Here is a 22154-nt window from a genome sequence, read left to right on the forward strand (position 1 = left end):
GTAAGGGAGGCTGCCATCAGGAAGGGGTTTTATACTGCTGCATTAGCAAAAACACTGCTGTGGTGTTTGATTAAAAAAAATGGAACCATCTTAACCACAGCAATCACCAGAACACGTTTCTGAAGGGCAGCTCCTCGCCTCAACTGTGTGTAAACACGAGCGGCTCTTGGCATGCCAGGCCTGCATGTCACCAATGCCAGAGGAGCAAAAATCCCTCCATTAATCTGTAAACATCTGCAACACGCACATTGCCACTGAGCATGGGCTCACTGCAGTTTTACTTCCGGACTGCGTGGATTAATAATCTGAGGTGGCAGGTGGCCTGTGCCCTTGCTGAAATGTTTATTGTCTTGTTTTTGGAATTGTAATGAGCAGCTCTGCGTAGTGTTCCTTCTTCAAGCATAGCATCCGCACAGCAATACAATAAGAACATTAGCCCTGCATTAAAATGTCGTAAAACTTCTGGGAGAAAATAATCAACTTAACTAACTTTTGGCTGCTCTGCTGATGCAATGCTCTGTGGTTTTGACTGGCCTGGTTATTAAGTCCCATGGGTTTGCTTGGTTTAAGCCACGCGAACTGAGTTGGGACCGTCTCGGGATGGCTGCATCACTGACCTGACTGGCAGCAGCTGTATACAGCATAAGGAGAATGCCTAATGGCACCATCGCCGGGGTGAGCATCTGGCTCCTCACTGACACTCCCGAGGCAGGCGATGCTCAGCGGTTAAGCAGCTGCGTAACTCGGCCTCCAGAAGGTGCGGAACTAGCATAGGCGGGAGGGCGACAGCTACGGGAAGGGGAGAGATTTTACAAGACATGGGGCGCCGCGCTGTGATAGTCATACCAATTTGAGGAATTTCTTTGTGCAGTACACGGCTAAGCAGTCGAGCAGACCACTCATTGGCCTTGCAGAGGAAACACAAAATGTGCATGCAGGGGAGGAGAGGGAGGATTATCCGCAGTGCCGTTGTTTGGGCCGCTTGCCAGATGGGCTTGGCGTCAGCAAATATACAGCGGGGACCAACTGGTTTGACTTTTAGATGACATTTGCAGCCCTACGGGGACTCTGCCTAAAACGTAATGCCCCCATCACGCTCCAATTTTCCAATTTAATACGATGTTTGAAAAGTCTAATAGAATGACTTATCAAGGTATGATATCGGAGCCTGGGAAGAATCTTTTAGATTTGCTCTTTGTCTGCTATAAATTTATGGAGAGACATTTTATATTGCTGGAAACAATAAAATTAATTTGGTGCTATTGGCATTCGTAAGATACTAGTCAAGATAATCTTGGGGGGTGGTGGTCGACTGATTCACAAAATGTTTTCTTTGTAAATTCTTCCTGAATTACACGAAGGTATACGTTGAACATGTGGCATGAGATACATGTTAGCACTGTGTTGGGCTCTGTAACTTGTGCATTGTTCTAGTATTTACAAATGTCTCACTGCATAGCTGCTTGCATTAATATGCCATTGAAAGAAATGTAAATTCACGCTCTTGGTTAAAATCCCATTTAGTAACAGTTTGTTCTTTGGTCATCCATGCTTTTTGTGTTTAGTTTGTTGTCCTTCCCCGCATCTCCGATTAGCATGGTTGGCAATGTACAGTGCGAAAGAGTGTCAAAAAACATACATACAAATCAACTGGCCCCTGCTATTGAAATGTGGAATTTGCACTGCCAAGACGATTTCCATCCCATTGGTCATTTGAGCAGGGAGAACACGGTGACCTGGACTCACGGTCGTCTTTGTCGCTGTCTCTCGCGTGCGTTTGCGTGCTCGCCGCGGCGACACAGGGCTACATCACGCCTGGCGCATACCGGTTTGATGCCGTCATCACGACCTTCGAGATGATCCTGACCGACTGCCCAGAGCTGCGCAGCATCGAGTGGCGCTGCGTCATCATCGATGAGGCTCACCGGCTCAAGAACCGCAACTGCAAACTGCTGGAGGGACTCAAGCTCATGGCCCTGGTACGCTGACTCACCCAGTAGCACACAACACAGAGACAGCTCTAGCCGGGAATGCAGGAGGGGGGGGGGGGAACCCTTTTCATTTTGAGTTCACGGTACCATGAGACCAGGTTTCAGTACATGGCTTGGTCACGTGGGTTTGAGGCTTGTGTTGCATGAAGGAAGGTTAAGCGTGGTTTCAAGTTTATTTGTTCGATCAGATTATTCGAACTCTGAACAAACAGGTGGCCACCGTGCACACACAGGTGGTCACCGTGCACACACAGGTGATCACGTGTACACACAGGTGGTCACGTGTACACACAGATGGCCACCGTGCACACACAGGTGATCACGTGCACACGCAGGTGATCACGTGCACACACAGGTGGTCACGTGCACACACAGGTGATCACGTGCACACGCAGGTGGTCACGTGCACACACAGGTGATCACGTGTACACACAGGTGATCACGTGCACACACAGGTGATCACGTGCACACGCAGGTGGTCACGTGCACACACAGGTGATCACGTGCACACACAGGTGGTCACGTGCACACACAGGTGATCACGTGCACACACAGGTGATCACGTGCACACACAGATGATCACGTGCACACACAGGTGATCACGTGCACACGCAGGTGGTCACGTGCACACACAGGTGATCACGTGCACACGCAGGTGGTCACGTGCACACACAGGTGATCACGTGCACACGCAGGTGGTCACGTGCACACACAGGTGATCACGTGCACACGCAGGTGGTCACGTGCACACACAGGTGATCACGTGCACACACAGGTGATCACGTGCACACACAGGTGATCACGTGCACACACAGGTGATCACGTGTACACACAGGTGATCACGTGCACACGCAGGTGGTCACGTGCACACACAGGTGATCACGTGCACACACAGGTGATCACGTGCACACACAGGTGATCACGTGCACACGCAGGTGGTCACGTGCACACACAGGTGATCACCGTGCACACACAGGTGGTCACGTGCACACACAGGTGGTCACGTGCACACACAGGTGATCACCGTGCACACACAGGTGGTCACGTGCACACACAGGTGATCACGTGCACACGCAGGTGATCACCGTGCACACACAGGTGGTCACGTGCACACACAGGTGATCACCGTGCACACACAGGTGGTCACGTGCACACGCAGGTGATCACGTGCACACGCAGGTGATCACCGTGCACACACAGGTGGTCACGTGCACACACAGGTGATCACGTGCACACACAGGTGGTCACGTGCACACACAGGTGATCACGTGCACACACAGGTGGTCACGTGCACACGCAGGTGATCACGTGCACACGCAGGTGATCACCGTGCACACACAGGTGGTCACGTGCACACACAGGTGATCACGTGCACACACAGGTGATCACGTGCACACACAGGTGGTCACGTGCACACACAGGTGATCACGTGCACACACAGGTGATCACGTGCACACACAGGTGATCACGTGCACACACAGGTGGTCACGTGCACACACAGGTGATCACGTGCACACACAGGTGGTCACGTGCACACGCAGGTGATCACGTGTACACGCAGGTGGTCACGTGTACACACAGGTGATCACGTGCACACACAGGTGGTCACGTGCACACACAGGTGATCACGTGCACACGCAGGTGGTCACGTGCACACGCAGGTGATCACCGTGCACACACAGGTGATCACCGTGTACACACAGGTGATCACGTGTACACACAGGTGGTCACGTGCACACACAGGTGATCACGTGCACACGCAGGTGATCACGTGTACACACAGGTGGTCACGTGCACACACAGGTGATCACGTGTACACACAGGTGATCACGTGCACACGCAGGTGATCACGTGTACACACAGGTGATCACGTGTACACACAGGTGATCACCGTGCACACACAGGTGATCACGTGTACACACAGGTGGTCACGTGCACACACAGGTGATCACGTGTACACACAGGTGATCACGTGCACACGCAGGTGATCACGTGCACACGCAGGTGGTCACCGTGCACACACAGGTGGTCACCGTGCACATACAGGTTGTCATAGGGCTCATAATAAAAGTTTTTTTTTTCTTGTGAGATGGCGTCAATATAAATGCGTCATTAACCCACCACCAACCGACACAGCAAATTAGTAAGGTTTGTCACTTAAACACAACTTGCCAATTAGTTACTACTTCAGCAAACCGGTGTGTTGGAGAGTAAACCCACAACACTTGCAATTTGAGTGCGACGTTTTTGTCTGGTGATTACAACCAGCATCAACAGGCAATTCGCCTGAAGAAGCTGGTTGTATTGGTTCAAGACATGCAAACTTTTGACTCGATGTCTCTTTTTTTTTGTCTCGACTCAATGCTGGCCAACTGCCGATCTTGCAGTTCACCAGCATTGATTCAAGCAATCCGAGCTCTTGCTCTTGGGACACTGCTTGTCGAAATTAGTCCAGAGTTTGCTATGACATGGATAATTAACATGGACATTAAAAAGAAAATGGATCAAAAGCAAAAAAATTGCGCAAAGAAGTGTGGCGAGGTGCACGCTTGGAATCACGTGGATCAAAGAACATGTCCGGGTCAGAGACCTCATACTGGCTGTTAGGAAAAATAAATAGGCTTGGCTGGGAATCCTTGCAAGAAAATATCCCATGATGCAGTGGCAGGCAAAAGAGAGAACATGCCCCAAGATGATTGTCTGCTGTGGAATTGGAATGGTGAAATAAACTCCTGTGTTCAAGTGCCAGTTTGATGGTTGCATCACGAGGCCATGAGGAATGGTGACGATGAGTAGACATGACATGCACATGCACCAGGTTATTTTGTAATACGATGTCATTAAGAGCAACAGTTAAGGTCCATCGTCAAAGTTCATGTCTGCATTATCTGGGTGGATTTTTGGACAGATTTTAGCCAGCTGCAGGTGAGTATTAAATCTGTATTTCTCTCTGCTTGTCTGGTCGACGCACGGCTAATCTATCAACAAGCATCGCCACAGTTGCCTTGCCCATTCCTGTTGCTCGTGTAATAGCTCCCGTAAAAGTCCTGGACGTTTTGTCTCTACCCAGCAAATTAATATCACAACAAGCAAACGTACGCGTACAATTAAAAACAAAATCGACATCTACCAGGAACTATCTTTGGATGTGTCCTCCTGTGGTGGTGTTGGGCTACTGCTGTGCGAGTGTTACTTTTGAAATAGATTGCTTTCCACTTGAATGGCACATTTGAGAGAAGTGAAGCTTTTTTCAACGGTTTTACTTAACTTGTTTCCTCTGGGGTCCCCAAGGCAACGCACAGCTCGCTCTGTGCTCTTTCGTGAGTTCTCGCTGCACTTGGAGGATTATTTTCGTGCGTATATTTGTCAGAGGTCTATTGCACATACACCATGCTCTTAGTGAATCAACCGGGTAGTTGAAATCGAGGTAAACACTCATGGATGTGTAATAATTCACTTGCAGCACAGGCCTGTGATATAAGAAGACAACAATCATAAAACAATGTAATTTTTTACGGAAGCAATGCAACGTCGTGTGTAAGCTAAAACAATTGCTGATCTCATGTGTTGCAGTTATAAACTATGTTAACTTCACAGTGTTGTTTGTGCATATGCATGCGGTGGCACTGCACTATGTACCCAGCAACCCGAATTCGATTGCCGCTCATGGCCAACAGTGGTGACAATTGATCTGAAATGGTCCTCAAATGAGTACCTGGTGTGATGTGGGAGACATGTGAAAACATCGCCACTGTGGAGACAAAGGTCGCCAGGCATGGTGCTGGCCACCCAGCCAACAGTCTGTTAAGGCTATACGGGGAATCTTTGTCTCTTTTTGTTGCTTTATTATCCAGTATAAATTACCAATTCGACTGAGGTCTCAGAAAATCTGTTGCTAATTCACATTGAAAATCTGTTCATGCTCATAGCCCCCCCCCCCCCCACATGTGACAGTGCAAGTTCTTGTACAAATATTTAATCCATGGCACTTGCAACATTGGTAGAGAAGTAATAATGCAGAGCTAGCATCTTGATTGTAGCACAGAACGTGTAATAATACGTCGGGTGTTGTTAATGCACTTGCTGGAGCTCTCTGGGGTGGAGATGAGAAAGCATCCTGGCTCGTCCGCCTTTGCCATTAAATTCCTAAAATTCTCAAGCAGGCTGTGCACTTTGCACACTGAGGGTGACCCGTGTGCACACGCACAAGCGCGTGCACACCCACTCGCCCACCCACACACACGCACACAGAAGACAAAGATCCTCCACATCCAGACAGACAAACAGAATTGATGAAGGTGCATTTCAATGAACAGTTGTTAAAGGCTAAATTGGCAAATTGAGGCAGTGGTGTGGCTGTCACCACAACCAATTAACTTTGTCTCCCCATGTGCTCATGTGCACACATCACACAAAGTACTTGTTTAATCAGGACTGGTTTATATGCCACTGTTTTTAGCCATTGCAAGGAATTCAATCCAGGTCACTGAGTTCATGGTGCGGTCTGATGACTTTTGTGCCAGTGTTCCCCACAAAAATAAAGACAAACATCCCCCATACAGCTTAACAGGCCGTTGGGGCAAGTGCTGTTAACGAGCACCTATGAAGTCCGACACGCCACACGAAGGGGTGGGTGGCCAGCACCACGCCCAGCCCCCTTTATCTCCCCAGTAGCGATGTTTGCACATCGCACCAGATACTCATTTGAGGCTGAGGCAGGATCCAGTTCAAATAAATCGTCACCGATGTTGGCCGTGAGCAGCAATTGAACTCTGGTTCTGGGTTTGTAGCGCAGCATGTGAACCACTACACGACCACTTGTCACTGTTTCCCACAACACACACTCACATGGGCTCAAAAGCAACTCACCCACTCATTCATACTTTCACTGCAACTTAGTACACAGTGTGACTATATAAAATGTGGGAATTGCTTTCCTTTCACTAGCAGTTTAACATTAATGAATAAAGTCGCCTGTTAGCATGCCAGCCTTACATGCAGTTGGCATTAAATGTAGGATTGGTGTAAAATATCAAAATTCATCTCTTGCTTAACACGGTGTAATGCAGACACTCATAGGGTAAAATGAAGAGCCCAGAAATGCTGAGTCATTCTTGGTGAAGTCGTTAAATGCCTTAGGTGTTTTTTCTTTATCCACCATTGTCTCTGCCCACTCATTTAAAATGATAGGTGTCATCTTACAGCCTATATGGCTGGTGTAATAACCAAATCCTCATACATTCTAGGCACAACAAGACTTGCAAACGAGTTGCATTGCTCCGTTTTAGCACTTGCTTCCCATTAGTGGATTGTGAAATAAAAGGGGGCAGAGAATTTACCGGCGTAACACAAGCAGTGTGTGCAGATTCTCAGAGGTCGACGTCACACATCACATGAGTAATATGGGGATCTCACTTTGGACTGGAAAATTTGCTCCGGTCAGTCATGGCCAAGTTTCTCAATGTGATGACTGGCTGAACTCCAGTAGTGGTTAACACGCACACCACATACGCATGCGGCAGCGTAAGTCAGAAGCAAGAGGCACATTTGATGCTCGTTATTAAAGGAGACAGAGCAGTTGGGTGACCCAAAGGAATCATGCATTCTGCAGAAATCCAAAGAAGAGTGGAATTCAAAATCAGAGGGTGAAAATCCTTATCAAAGATACTTCCATATAGTCATATTTGACGAGACAGATATGTTTTCATACATTTTTTTCACACCATTACAATAGATTAAAGCTGTGTTTAAGAATCAGATCAGATGCTTGTCGAATTTAGATGTAGTGTTTTATCCATGACCATGTCCAGCGTCAAAGGTCGTATGTTGGTGTCTGCACCCACAGAATTAATCTAAGTCATTATATTAATTCAATTAACAATTCAATATGGACATAGGAACCTTCGTGCAGACAATACATGAAGTGCTTGCCCCGGCCACATACCTCTCCCATAGGATCCTCTACCCACGATTCACTTCTCTGCACTTGGGTTATTGTGCAGGGAAAAGCTCAACCATCAGAGTAGTTTTTAATTCCAAGTGAATTTTAAACAAAAACACATTCGTCAATAACACTGCCTTAAAAATAAAAAATATTTATTTGGCGATGTTGCGAGCAATGGCCCTTGTTCATTATATACAAAAACATCTCCAACAAATTCTACAGATACAACATGCTCATTTCCATTGGTATTTTTGGATCAATTATGGACTCCCAACAATCTTGTGGGATGAGCACAATTGAATCCCCCTGGGGGAATGGACTATTTCAGTGCTCGGTCAGGGTTTGAACTCTGAAACTTTTGATTGTGAGTCGGGCAATCGGCCACAATGCTACCTGCCAGATTAAATTGAAAGTATGAATATGTTTAGTAAGACATTTTTTAAAAGTGCAATTCTTGAATTTTTTTCCAATTTGCAGATAATTTCCGTGAAGTTAAACTGTTTGACTTCTTCTTGCTAACAAAAGTGAAGTCACCCGATTCCACATCACTACACACTTGGCGTGAAATATTTGGGCATGATGTCATGGAAGTGACATCACTTCCTGTGATGTATTTTCTTCTATTGATCCAAACTTTTTTAATAGGCTGCATTTTTGTATATTCTGTATGATTCTGAAAATGGGGAATATTGTTCACTGCTAAACTTATTCCTGGAATGGAAATGAACAGCTCATGGCAGATAGGACTGCATTCAGTGCTCACAACTTCAAGTGGCTTCTATATTGTATGTTAACGTGTCTATACAGGATCAGACGATCAGGCTCGGCAATATCTATTCATTTCCTTAAGATGGTTAGCCACCTTGTAAGCGCCCGGAGTCAGGTGCGGGGTGATGCCCTTGCGAAATGCCGCACTCATTGCCATGACGCGGCAAGGGGATTTCATCGGCGTCCCCAGATGCTGGTCGCGGCACAAACCGACAACACCAGACACTTGTTTACTCGAGCGTGGCCGTGACACTTCCTAGTGGTAAAAAGAACGCCAGGGCTGCTGGTTAACACCTTCCGGTGAGCAGAAGAGGGGCTGAGTCTTTACACGGCATCGTCCGCATGGTATAGATGTTATGCACCACGTTTGACTCGAAAATATCAATCGGCTCCATTGGCTGGAACCCAGTGTTTGTGACCTAAACAGGGGCAGCAGCAAATGCCAGGAATGCATGAGAGAGAGACTCAAAAGATGAAGGTTAGCCCAGCACACAGGGCTCAGACCACCACTACGGGTAGGTTGTTTTTGTTAAAATGTATTCTGAAGGATATTTTTTCAGCATATAAAAATGCATCGATTCTTCAATCAAAATTTATACGCTTGCGATACTTGCTTGGAATCGCTTATGGAGAATCTGTTGTAAACATTTTATGCAAATTATGTACAGATTATGTGCTTATGTTAAATATTGCTAAATGGACCAGACAACTCTGTACAAACGAGACAGTCCATTCGATTCTTGAATTAAATCACCACTCTAAATCATGCCAATCATATTTCCGAGGGATGTGAATTGTTACTCAATATTCTTATCAAGCTTGGAAACTGGCCAAATGCGATGGGGAATAGTTGAGGGTCTCCACACTTTAATTTTGTGTACTTGCAGAGCTAATGATCGATGATTTTTCAGTGTTTCCCTGAAAACACAGAAAATAGTAAATGGTGGATTATAGTTGAATATCATATGAGCTGCTTAATGCACTTCTCATGCTGTTGTGTGGTGCTTATCTTATCGTTATTTATATATAGTACTATGATGTTGAACGCAAACGAACATCTTTCAAGTTCACGTTGTTTCCATATGTCGCCGCTGCCCACCTCTGCCGGTATAAACCCCAGCCAGCATATGTACCGGAGATTCACTTAGCTGCACTAAATGCCAGTGTGTATGGTCTCACTGTAATAAGAGTTCATCTGTGATATGGGGCTTCGATGAAAAAACATTTTCGGTGCAGTGCTAAAAGCTCCCATTTCTCTAAATCGCTCAACACAGATAAAGGTGCTGGATAGCCTCGTGGTCGGTGACACTTTTGCCAGCTTACGGTTAAATTCCCACGGCCGCCCTGCTGTAATGTCTTCGGAGGATACCCGGCGTGCCGCAGTCTAGCTGTGAAATTAACTTAAAAAAAGACCATTATATCGTGGGTAGAGCGCTTGACTCGTGCACACGGAGCGTTGTGGGTTGTCATCTCGGTAAAATGTGCACGAGCTGCAATGTTGTTAACGTGAGGAGCAGTTGGCGAGAGGTCCACAGTGGCTGCTGTACGGAGAGACGGTGGAATCCGTGCTGCTGCCTGCACGCCGCCAATTGAGATGAGCGTGCCCGCCTCCCCCCCCCACTGCTCAGATGCTTTGACCTTAACATTGTCAAATGCTATAACACCATAATCATTACCCAGACATTTCAATGGGCTGCCATCCAATCAGAGTAAGGTGCAACCAAAACAACAAATAGTTTGAGTCTCGGGCTGCCTGACACAAGACTGGCGCTTCGCTAATGAGGGGGAAACATGACTTCATTTGATTATTTTCATTATTACTTACCACGAAAATCCTCGCTGGGTCTCCTGACTCTTTTTCAGGAGGGTTCTATCATGTTTGTTGGCAGCAGTGATTGCTGTGTGTGTCCTGATGATTGCTGTGTATATCTCTGTTGAGTAATTTTCGGGTAATTTCAAATTTGGACCGTGACATCGGCACGCAATGGCCCACTTGCCGATGACGTCACGTGATGTTTCACGTCCACTGTGAAGCAGATGGTGAGGATTTGCTGCTGTAAATAAAGCCACAATATTAATCAGGGCGGCCGCTGAATTCGAGCAGTGAACCTCTGGAACAAGTGGAAAACGCGCTACTATGTCGGTCTAGCATGGTCGAGCAGCAGCTGGACCGTGTCACTGTCCCAGTCATAGTCAGGCACTCGGTCATCGCACTGAGGTCACCGCATTGCTATTGTCTTGACGTATGGGAGAGCTGCTGCGGTGCAGTCACGGGGATGCTGCTATGGCACGCTTCACGGCAACCCTAAAGGCTACTTCGTCATTATCAAAGCTTGAACCTCGCGTGCGACAGCCTGAGACGCACAGCCTCGGTACAAATCTTTAAGGCAAGTAAAGGAATGCTGTGGATGGAAGGGCGCTCGTTGAAGTGCGTTGGTGTCTGTGGCCGCGCGTTGTCGCCAGGAGCACAAGGTGCTGCTCACGGGGACGCCGCTGCAGAACACCGTGGAGGAGCTCTTCAGCCTCCTCAACTTCCTGGAGCCGGCGCGCTTCCCCTCCGAGTCCTCCTTCCTGCAGGAGTTTGGGCAGCTCAAGTCGGAGGAGCAGGTAACGCCACTTCAAGACAGGTTGAGGAATTGGCCGAATGTTCCCAAACACAGGCTCCTGCACGAGTACCTTGAGACTCGGAGAGAGATATTGTCTTGCAGATCTCGGGGACAGCTGTTAGACAAGGCACATCAATAGGCAGCTGGGAGCACCTGTTTATGAATGTTTGCCACGTGACATGGGGTTTACAAGTTTAAATCCCATCCTGGCTCATAGGTTATGCAGTGTGATATCAACGTACGGAACCAAATGGGCGCTGATCATTTTGGTGATATCAGATTATTTTCTGAAGATAATTTCTTAATGAGACACCAAATATCTCGCAAAGTTGTTGGTGAAAAGAGTCTTCTTGCTCCCAGGCAACTAAGATTGATCTAAAAGCTTTAGCAGTTGTTGGTGTTTCCTTATATTGCTGCAGCAGTGTTCCACAAATAGGCATAAGCAGTTACAGCAACACTAAATGAATAGGTAATTGGACGTTGGACAAAGCGCAAATATTGCTCGTCGCATCGTAACGGTTGAATGCCGTCATTGGGATTCTGCGTATGACTCACTCGCCAGCTCGGACATCCATTTAATGACAGCCGGGCAATACTAATCGGCAACAGGCAACAGCAGAGAGCACAATGCAACCTAAGCATGCTAATGTCATCCGTCTTTACCCCGGGTGAGCGGATGCTGCTGGGCACGGCTGCTGCTGTGCATTCTGTTGACCTATAGCGGCCACCACGGTGTAGCAACGCTTGACTGATGAGTCAACATTGCTATTTGTTGCCTAAACAATATTCCCATGTGAGTGATGTGGGGGTTCAGGATGTGCATGCCTCAGTGGCCATGCTGGGACTTGTAATAATGGTGCTCTGCATGAGAAGTTATCTGAGCTTGGTGCAGGGAATAGATTGTAGCCATTCATTATCTGGTCGAGTTCGGACTCCCGACGCATCATTTTCCGACTTTTTCACTCTGTACCCTGGCAATCAAGCTTCAACTCTGTCAGCATCACAACCGGCTTTGTTAATAACATCAATTTGACAGCAATATCATGTGCGTTTAGGCAATATCCAAATTGAATAGATATTTTATTTGAAGGTTGGACACGTGAACCTAAAATATATTCATGGAAGTAACATTAAACATGTCAAGGACGTTCACAACGAATATATTTTTCTAAAAAGTATTTTGTAAACGTGAAGGCGTCAATTTGTCCCCACCCTGAACGGTGAATGTGGAGTCTCGCAACTCCCATGTGGTGCCATGTGCTCTCATTGTAATTGCCAACATGAATCTTTTTGTGCTTCTGCATACTTCTCAGCAAGAGTTTCATGTTCCATGTCAGAGTCCATGTATATCATGGCAGGTAATATGCACTGCGGGGAAACGTTGTGGTTTATTTTAGGCATATTCGCATGTCAAATGTAATTTTCCAAAAGCAACACCCTATTCCGCTCTCTTTCACCTCTTTATTTCGTACTCTGTTGGGTTTTATAGTTGTGTCTCTTAAGCTTTTATTTCCTTTTGTTAAGCAAACTTATGAGATTAATATTTTTTTTTGTCATTTTCCTCTTGAGCACAACTTTTCAGCCGTCTTTATTAAGTGATTAAATAACTTCCTTTCATTGTTATAATTAATATCATCAGTATGTTATTTTGTTTCATGCTTTTATTTACAAAATCAAATGTCCATCTCTCTTGTCTCTTTGTCTGACTTGCCTTCTGAAAAGTATTTAAATCCAATCTCAGTGTAGCAGTCGCATTTTTTCTCAACGGTTTTGAATAGCAAATACCATTATGGTAAGCCTTCGTAGATGATGAAAAGGGAATTTCACAAAAGAGCTAAATAAAATAATATATTTTGATAGAGTAACCCATTAATATATATAATTTTTTTCGTTGTTCTGCATTGGCAGTGGTGCATAAGCACACTTTATTAATCTATATAAAAGGGACATTAGTGGATATGTGTGTCTGTTCGAAATGTTTAGCATACTTCCCGACATGCAACAAACTTTAAATTTGACATGTGGGTAGCTTCCAGATTGTGCACAATGCAAAAAGTATCAAAATAGACTTTTCTATTTGGGGGGGGGGGGGGCGCAATAATGGATATAATTCTAGATTTGAAGTTTTCGTGATTGCAAGGATCCATACTCTTTGGTTTTTTTGGTTAAGTCACGTAGGTAAACAATATAAATTAAATTACATTTTATTTGTTAAATAAATTTGTATTTGTTTTCATTTTTATTATTTTTTTATTTTTTACCTACGTGACTTCATCGAAAAAACCAAATAGAATGGTTATAATATATTGCACGCCAAGTGAGCGGTGACGTCGCATCTGTGATGGACTAAACTATGGATTTCCGTGCGAAGAACGGGTACACCTGCTAGTGTACTATAAAGAAGGGCCATTGCCTGAAACATGGCTTTGTGATTTATTTTGGAGCAGTGTTATTAAAGATTGTGTTGCAATTTGTATTTGTGTCATCTAAAGCAGTCAATTATAATCATTTCAGTTATGAGTGATGATAGTGAGGTGGTGTACATAAGTGATAGTAAAGATTGTATTAGTGGTGATGACTGGGTTTGTGGGTGTGATAATGTTTGAACAGTGACGGTACCGGTGTTGGAAATGATGATGTTGGTGACAGTTGTGGTTATTGTTAGGATATGGGGAGGGATAGTAGAGCGGTTAGCGCACTGCACTACGAACCCGGCGACAAGAGTTCAATTCTCACTCTCGGATAACACCAGTGACAATGATCTGAACCAGTCCTGGGCCTCCCCTAGGTTTTCTCAGCCTCAAATGAGTACCTGGTGTGCTAACAACACTTGCTCCTTCAGTCTGTGAAGCCTATACGGGGATATTTGACTTTGTCTATTGTTAGGATGCATTAATAGTTGTTGGTACATTCTGCTCAGATTATGTCCAATTACCTTGGTTTATGGAAATTAGATGGGTGACTTTTATACTCACATCAAAGCCCATTGAGTCCTGAGTTTTCACTTTCAAGTTACTTAAGTAGGGATCGTAAAATAGTGAATTCAAATGTTTAACAAAACAATGCAAAACAATTAAAAAATGCACAAACTATCTGAAACAGTCCCATAGCCAATCAATGAATTGCTAGAATTTGGCATCATTATTTGATTGACGAATATGATTTTTAAATGTAGTGCCTTCCTTGGCTGCAAGGTTAACTTGAAGCGATGACGTACAAAAGATTCAAATCCAAAAATGTTTTCTTTCTTGCACGCACAATTTTATCCACTTATCTTTTTAACAAGTAGACTTTTGCCACCAATATCCATAATAGAGTTTTTTTTGGGTTAGATCGCGTAAATGTATAAATGTGTCGTTATCTTTGCACGTAATGTTATCATGTGGCCGGTGGCTAAGAGGTCAGACCAAGGGAATATGGGTTTCGGCCTCCCACAATTAATCTGGATTCTCAAGTGAAATCATCTGATTTTCTTAGCCTGGTCACCAATGACTCCCCAGAAGAAAAAAACACATCACCTTTATATTTGCCTTCAGAAATTCTGCCTAAATTCTGAGACTCTGAGAATTTAAATATTGGTTTTATTCTTATTTCACAAGCACGAAACTCACAGCTGCATCTGAGGGAGGAGGGTGTGTCTTCTGTTTTCTCAATAAATAAGTGCCACGTTAAGTGTTTTCAGAAGAACGTACGCGGACATCTCTATATCGGCCATCCTTGACCAAACAGGGTCCCACTGCTCTCTGTAATTTCTGAATGACACCTGATTGCTGATTTGACTCAGAGGATCAAAGCCATTCCAGGGATGGTTTGCGTCGCGTTGTTTTGTAATCGTCCGCCATGCCCGACCTGCGCACAGGTGCAGAAGCTCCAGGCCATTTTGAAGCCCATGATGCTCCGGCGGCTCAAGGAGGATGTTGAGAAGAACCTGGCGCCTAAGCAGGAAACCATCATTGAGGTGGAGCTCACCAACATCCAGAAGAAGTACTACCGTGCCATCCTGGAGCGCAACTTCTCTTTCCTGGCCAAGGGAGTGGGCCAGGCCAACCTGCCCAACCTCATGAACACCATGATGGAGCTGCGCAAGTGTTGCAACCACCCCTACCTCATCAACGGTGAGTGGCAGGGCGGCCCTCCCACCGCGTCACCAGTGATCGGCCATCTTGACTCGGAAGCAGTCGTCTGCATTGTATAGGAAAGGGATTGTGCCCTGAAATGATTTATTTTGGAAATGGTAATTTTTTTTTTACAGGGTGACATTATGCTCATAGTGCTCGAATCGCAATTAGAAGTGGGTGAGTTCAAATGGCAATCAGGCACCGACTCGGCCTGCCCACTTCATCGCACTTGATAAAAATTGGTATCACTGTGGAAAGCCTACAGTTGTCAAGGACATAATACACTGGCGTTCGCTTTGTGAATGTGGGAGTGTTTACCTCTGGGATAAGGCTGCCAAAAGGGATTTTTTTTTCCCTGGCTAATGCTCATTTAACGAGGCAGACAATTAGACGTCTAAACACCACGCTTGCTTGATTGAGCAGATCAACAAAAATGAGGAGGAACAGAAGGGGTGGGGGGTGTGGTTTTGGGGTGTTTCCCATTTCTGCACAGCCCAATGGATCTACTCCCATTCAGTGGCCACCACAAGGGTGTCAGCGGTTCAAGCTGCTTCTGTCTGCCCACTGTTTGCCCCCCCCCCTCCCCCCAAAACAGGCGCGGAGGAGAAGATCCTGTCGGACTTCCGCGAGGCGCACGGGGCCGACGTGCCAGACTTCTACCTGCAGGCCATGGTGCAGGCGGCCGGCAAGCTGGTGCTCATCGACAAGCTCCTGCCCCGGCTGCGCGAGGGTGGCCACAAGGTGCTCATCTTCTCGCAGATGGTGCGCTGCCTCGACATCCTGGAGGACTACCTGGTGCAGAAGAGGTGAGCCGCGACGGCGAGCCCTGGGGCCTGCTGAGGGGCTGCCTTCGAATGATCCGCGTCTGTTCACGGCGGGAGAGTCGACTTGGCCTTTGCTCCCCCCTCCCTCCCTCCCTCCGACGTGTTGTCAGTGCGTTACCGGCGCATCGTTCGGCGTGTTAGTCTCAACGACATTTCTCTCCGCGTGCTGGGTGCTCGTTTCAAGGAGTCTCGTTCCTGAGCTAGTGGGAGCGAAACATTGGACGTCGCAACTTCAGGAAGAACAATAACAAAAACATCGGAGAGCTGTGTACAGCACTACTGGATTGGCTCAATGCTCATATGGGTACAGGGTGGTGTTCACCTCCATGGGTAACACTGACCACCGCCTGTTGAGATTGCTTACTCTGTTGAGCCCTATTCTGTGTAGACAACAACCACTGTTAACTTAATCCAGAGTGGTACTCAATTTAGTGACAGCATAGGGGTGATGTGCTGAGTCATTCTCTAACTTTACGATTGTAAGTCAAGCATGCTCAGCACAGTGGCCACGTGGTCAGATACACATTGATTATAGTAGTGGTGCCATGGCCAAGAGTATTTGCACAGAACACGGCACCTGAGTTCAATTCCCAGTGACCGTGAATATCGGCAATATATCGTCAAACAAACCCCTATGACTGACATGGTTTGAGGAGGTGTTCATCCAGCAGTGGATTGGCCACAATCTTAAAAAAAGAAATATCCATAGACCGTCAGCCTTGTCCAATTTTGTTTGACTGTGAATACGTCAGGGTGGGTTATTTATCTCTCAGAATATAGCTGATGATCTGGAGACAGGTTTGACTCTGGTGAAACAAGTGGACGATGAGAAAAGAGGTGACAGTGAGGGACAGTTGAATTGTACCAAGTCACCCTCGGTTTGCTCCCCCTACTGTTGATCTGGGGCACTGCCCCTACACGTTGTGTTGGGTACGAATGTCATGGCATTGTTTTGTCCTTTACGACATTCATCATAATTGTGGTTGCTTTATCGCTCAGAGTTTTAATATATCATTTTTTTGCCACGTCCCTACATACATTGGAACCTATTTAACTTGATTTGAAGCTTTCGTCACTGCAGGAATCCATACTCTTTGGTTCTTTCGGTAAAGTCACTTACATATATCTGCACAGCATGCCATATTTTGTTAATGTTTGAGAGGGGAATGTCGTGCAGAACATAGTGTTCTAATTAAGAGAGCCTGATATTCCTTCGATTAAGCATAAGCCTTCACATTGTTAGTGCACAAAGTTAATTATTTAACTTTTCAAAATAAATAAATCCCCGTATGCGGACACAGAAAATTAAGGGACAAACTCGGTAATGCTTTCCTGTCTGTGTGAAGCAGTAGGAGGCTGACTTATTGGACTGGACTACTCAGCTTGTGTTAATGTCATCATTTTTATTTTTTGCACTGGTTTCCAGAACGGCACGGCATCTTGCGTGATACAGGCCGGGATCTTCTTTTTTTTATTACACTGTAAATTCCAGGCACAGCAGCTTCATTTCCATTTCTGCGAAGCACCGCGTGCCGTTCATCCATTCCAAACTCCTGCTTCTTTATTTTAATCAACCAGTGTCCCAGATACGTGTTTCATTAACAGAAACTTCGATTTTATTAAATTTTACACGCACGCTTTGGGGGGGTCAGTGTTACGGTCATTTATTTTTTTGCGATGGAATGTTTGACGAGATATTAGTATGCCCCGCACGCGTCCGGCGTCTTTGGGGCTTGCAATAGCTGCGATGCCAAAATCCGTGAATCCAGTGCCACTTCAGATGCCGTCAGGTATATACTCGCACTGCGGCAGGAGATTTTGTCACGCCGATTTGAAAGTTGCGGTTTCAAATCCCAGTCAGAAATGAGCTCGGTTCCCTCTGGGGTCATCAAATCGCCCTGATTGAACCCGATCTCATTCAAGTTTCGAAGCTCAAAATCAGAATCTTTATTTAGACTAGAGGAATCCCATGAGCTTATGAAGATTTTTTTCACAAATATTCCATTATGTGTGGCTTAGCAAGCTCAGCAGCGTTTTGCCTGGTAAGTACTTGGAAATGAGACAAACCTGGTATTCCCTGGCATTCTAGGCTGGGCCTATGAAGTGGTCAGGAGATGACAGTACAGCAGTGCAGTTAATCTATCTCTGCAGAGCTTTGAGGGTTATCCCCTCGTATGCATACTCTTTTTCTATAGTTGCTGCGGTTTCCTTCCACATATCACTCATTCATGAATTTGGCAAAACATTGTAATGCACGACCTCCTGAATAAGAATCTTGAAACTCTTTGAAGCATTTCTGGGCAAATAAAGTACGTGCATTCCTCAGTACCACTGTGTGGGAAGTCAACTGAGTGTTGTATTGAGGGACTGTCCTTTGCCATCGTAATGTGGACTTTATCACAGTGGCTTTTCAGACAGGGGGACTTTATTTTTGTATTTTTTTGGGTTAAGGCATCAGATGGCAAAGCAAGGATAATCCTCACACTAACACTAACCCGTAACTTAGACCAACAGAAATATACGCGCAGTGTATTTTTTCGCCAATTCTCAACTGCAGCTAAAGCATGCAATTGGTAAAAAAATAGTCCGACTGTTACTGCATCGCGGGCATCGATGTGCTCATCCCCTCCCCGCCGCCGCCCGCCTTCCGGCGACACCAGCGGGGAGGGAGTGCTCTCGTCACGAGACGCCTCGCTGAAGGTCGCAGAAGCCCTCTGCCCACCTCCCCCCTGCCACCATGGCTCTGGCTAAATGCCCCCCACATGTGAGAAGGGCCACCCAGATTCCGCCGCTGCCCCAACGCTCAGCAGGGGTGTTGACAACACGTCAGCGAGGCCTTGCCAGAGCCTGAAAGAGTCGATTAGTTGTTGGACATGTGTGAAAAAGAGCTTTATAGCTCATCAGATTCTTCCAGTATAAATAAATATTCTGATTCAGAATCACACTTATTCTGAGTGGGGGGGGGGCATTGCCAATTATAAGAAGAGGCCTTTTTGTGTAATGAGTGTTTATTTTTTTCCCCCTTATGTAATGTTGCTCAACGTATATTCTCGCAAGCAGGCATGAGGGCACTCCGAGGGTACAACTGGTAAAAGCTTACCCTCTCGCACGCGTGGGTTTTCTCCAGGTGCTCCAATTTCCTCCCACATGTATAACCAATCATTAATTGGCTGAAAACATCTTGAAATAAAAAGCTAATGCAGGATCCTCCCTCCGATGACTGGATAGATAGATAAATGAGTACATTATTATGGGTAAGCTTGCAAATGACATTTCTTGTCAGGGATTGATTCATCCCATCATCTTCCTTGAAGTTGGTAAAAACGACTACCACTTTATAGGAAGTCAACATTGGTCACCCCTTGAAATACTGGCCCTTGTTTCTGGTAATTGGGAAGGTGTATTTTCCACCATTTAGTGAGGGTCGTCAACAGAGGTGAGCGATGCCTTGCGCTTGTTTGAACAAGGAGACATTTTGCATTTTGACCTTAATAATGTCCAAAAAAGTCATACGAGATTTTTGCCGCAAATTTGAAAATGTCTGTTGAGCTGAATAGTGCCTGTTCGTCGCTGCGGAAAGAGAAGGGGTTAACCTCCTCATCCTCCCTTGTGGGTTTTGGCAGTAGCATGGCTTTGGCACACACGGCTGGAGGGGGAAAAAACCATGAAGCCGTTTTTTTTTCTTGTGGTTTGGCACTGGGCTTCTCCAGGCTATGTGCGATGCGACTGTACTTACGTGTGCGAGCGAGCGTGCGTGTGTCTCTGCACGTCTGTGTGTGTGCATGTGTGTGTGTCTGGTGGGAAGCGGTGGTGTCGCGGTTAGCGCGCTACACTAAGAACCCGGCAAACAGAGTTCCATTCCCGCTCACGGCCTACACCAGTGATGATTATCTGAACCAATCCTGGGCATGCCCTAGGTCGACTCGGCCTCAAATAAGTACCTGGTGTGATGTGTGAACATCGCCACGAGGAAGACAAAGGTGGCCTGACATGGTATTGACCATCCACTCCCTCGTGTACCGTGCCGGCCTTCATTGGTGCTCGCTAACAGTACTTGCCCCAACAGTCTGTAAAGGCTATTCAGGGGACCTTTGTCTTTGTGCATCTGGGAGGGGAGTGGTAGTGTAGCTGGTAGCACGCTGCGCTACGAACCCGGCAACCCGAATTCGATTTCCGCTCATAGCCAACACCAGTTATGATTATCTGAACCAATCCTGGGCCTCCCCTAGGTCGACTCTGCTTTAAATGAGTACCTAGGGTGATGTGTAAAAAACTTCACTACGAGGGAGACAAAGGTGGCCGGTCGTGGTGCTGGCCACCCACCCCCTCGTGTGCCATGCTGGCCTACATAGGTGCTCAGGAAGAGCACTTGTCCCAACATTATGTCAAGGCTATAGGGGGGATCTCTGTCTTTGTGCGTCTGGGTGCATGCTTGCGGGTATCTGCGTGCATGTGTGCACGTGTCCGTATGTGCGTACGTACGTGCCTGTCTGCGTACCAAAGCACATCTGTCCGCCTGTGTGTTCGCATGCTTGTCTCTGTGTGTATGTAAATGCCTGCCTGTGAACTGCGTGCACGTGGCTGTTGTGTAAATTGACGCGCACACACATACCTGCATACGACATCGGAGGATGTGTACTCTTTGGAAGGCGTGTCTCGCAAGCAGCCTGCATATTCCCTGCTCTTGGTCACTCTGAACTAGGTGACCATTCCCCACACACTGGACTTGCAGTATTCGTACGCTTTCAGATGCGCTTCTGCGGCTACCTGGAGCGCTCTTCCTTCCGATATTAGGAAGCCACTGGAGCTATGCATATTCTTTGGTTCTTTCGGTAAAGTCACGTTGATAGAAAAAGAATAATAAAAAAAGAAAGTGAATACAAATGATACAAATAAAATAATAAAAAACACTAATGTAGACTGGAGCCTGGTTCTTAATCGGAGTGAGTGTACTGGCAATCTATAATGTAGACTAGCAATGGTTATTAAGTTTGGTGAGTGTACTGACAGTCTATAATGTAGACTGTAGCCTGGTTATTAAGTTTGGTGAGTGTACTGGCAGTCTATAATGTAGACTGTAGCCTGGTTTTTAAGCTTGGTAAGCGTATTGTCAACCTATAATGTAGACTGTAGCAATGGTTATTAAACTGAGTGAGTGCACTGGTAGTCTATAATGTAGACTGTAGCCTGGAGCTATGCACTTTTACATCCAGATTGAAAACTAATTTCTTTAGAACTGCTTTTTGTGCTTAGTTTATTGTACCTCCCCCACACCTCTGATTATAACCGTTGGCTACGTACAGTGCGAAAGAAATTAAATATATATACAAAACATACGTTGCATTCAATCTTCCCATGTGGCAAATTTTAACAACTATAATTTCGACGGCTCATGCCCACCTGATTCTAGCTCTTGTGGAGGGCTTCTCGGCGCTTCGTAGGCCTCACCTGTCGCCCCCACTGATGTCCTCTTCTTCCCCTCCTCAATGTGTGCAGATACATACCTGTCAACCCATATGGTTTACCTGTATTCTTGTACGGAAAAATTGAGTTTAAAAAAAATGTTTGCCATTTTTTTCTGTGTTTCTCCCTTGTTATGGGACTTTTTAGGATGAACGTTGAGATTTATAAGGGCACGTGGTGACCAATAAGGTCTGAATTGGTCTGTAATAAGGTGGGCACTGTAAGGGGTTGACAGGTATGCAGATACGACTGACTTGAGTCTATTGTATTTTGCGTGTGTGGCCATATATGCCTACAAACTACATTGCTTTTTGTGGGGGAGGGGGGTAATTCTATAACGTTTTGATTCAGGCCTTCTGAAAGGCTCTTATAATTTAGTTGACGGACAAACGGAACGACGGGCTTTTAGAATAGATGGGAAAGTTTCTTCAGTCCTACCA

The 22154-nt window shown here is 45.9% G+C and overlaps 1 protein-coding gene across 13 annotated transcripts in view; it reads left to right on the forward strand.

Moving 5' to 3' along the window:
• Positions 1-22154, forward strand: part of LOC144723345 (chromodomain-helicase-DNA-binding protein 9-like) — a 172703-nt gene that overhangs the window by 100635 nt on the left and 49914 nt on the right. For all 13 annotated transcript variants that reach the window (XM_078602060.1, XM_078602069.1, XM_078602068.1 and 10 more), the window contains 4 exons: positions 1803-1979; positions 11167-11310; positions 15169-15424; positions 16023-16233. In XM_078602060.1, coding sequence (XP_078458186.1) covers positions 1803-1979; positions 11167-11310; positions 15169-15424; positions 16023-16233 — 788 coding nt within the window. The remainder of the gene's footprint in view (positions 1-1802; positions 1980-11166; positions 11311-15168; positions 15425-16022; positions 16234-22154) is intronic.

The sequence above is a fragment of the Lampetra planeri genome, chromosome 17 (assembly GCF_965212315.1).
Source record: "Lampetra planeri chromosome 17, kcLamPlan1.2.h2, whole genome shotgun sequence".
Lineage (NCBI taxonomy): Eukaryota > Metazoa > Chordata > Hyperoartia > Petromyzontiformes > Petromyzontidae > Lampetra > Lampetra planeri.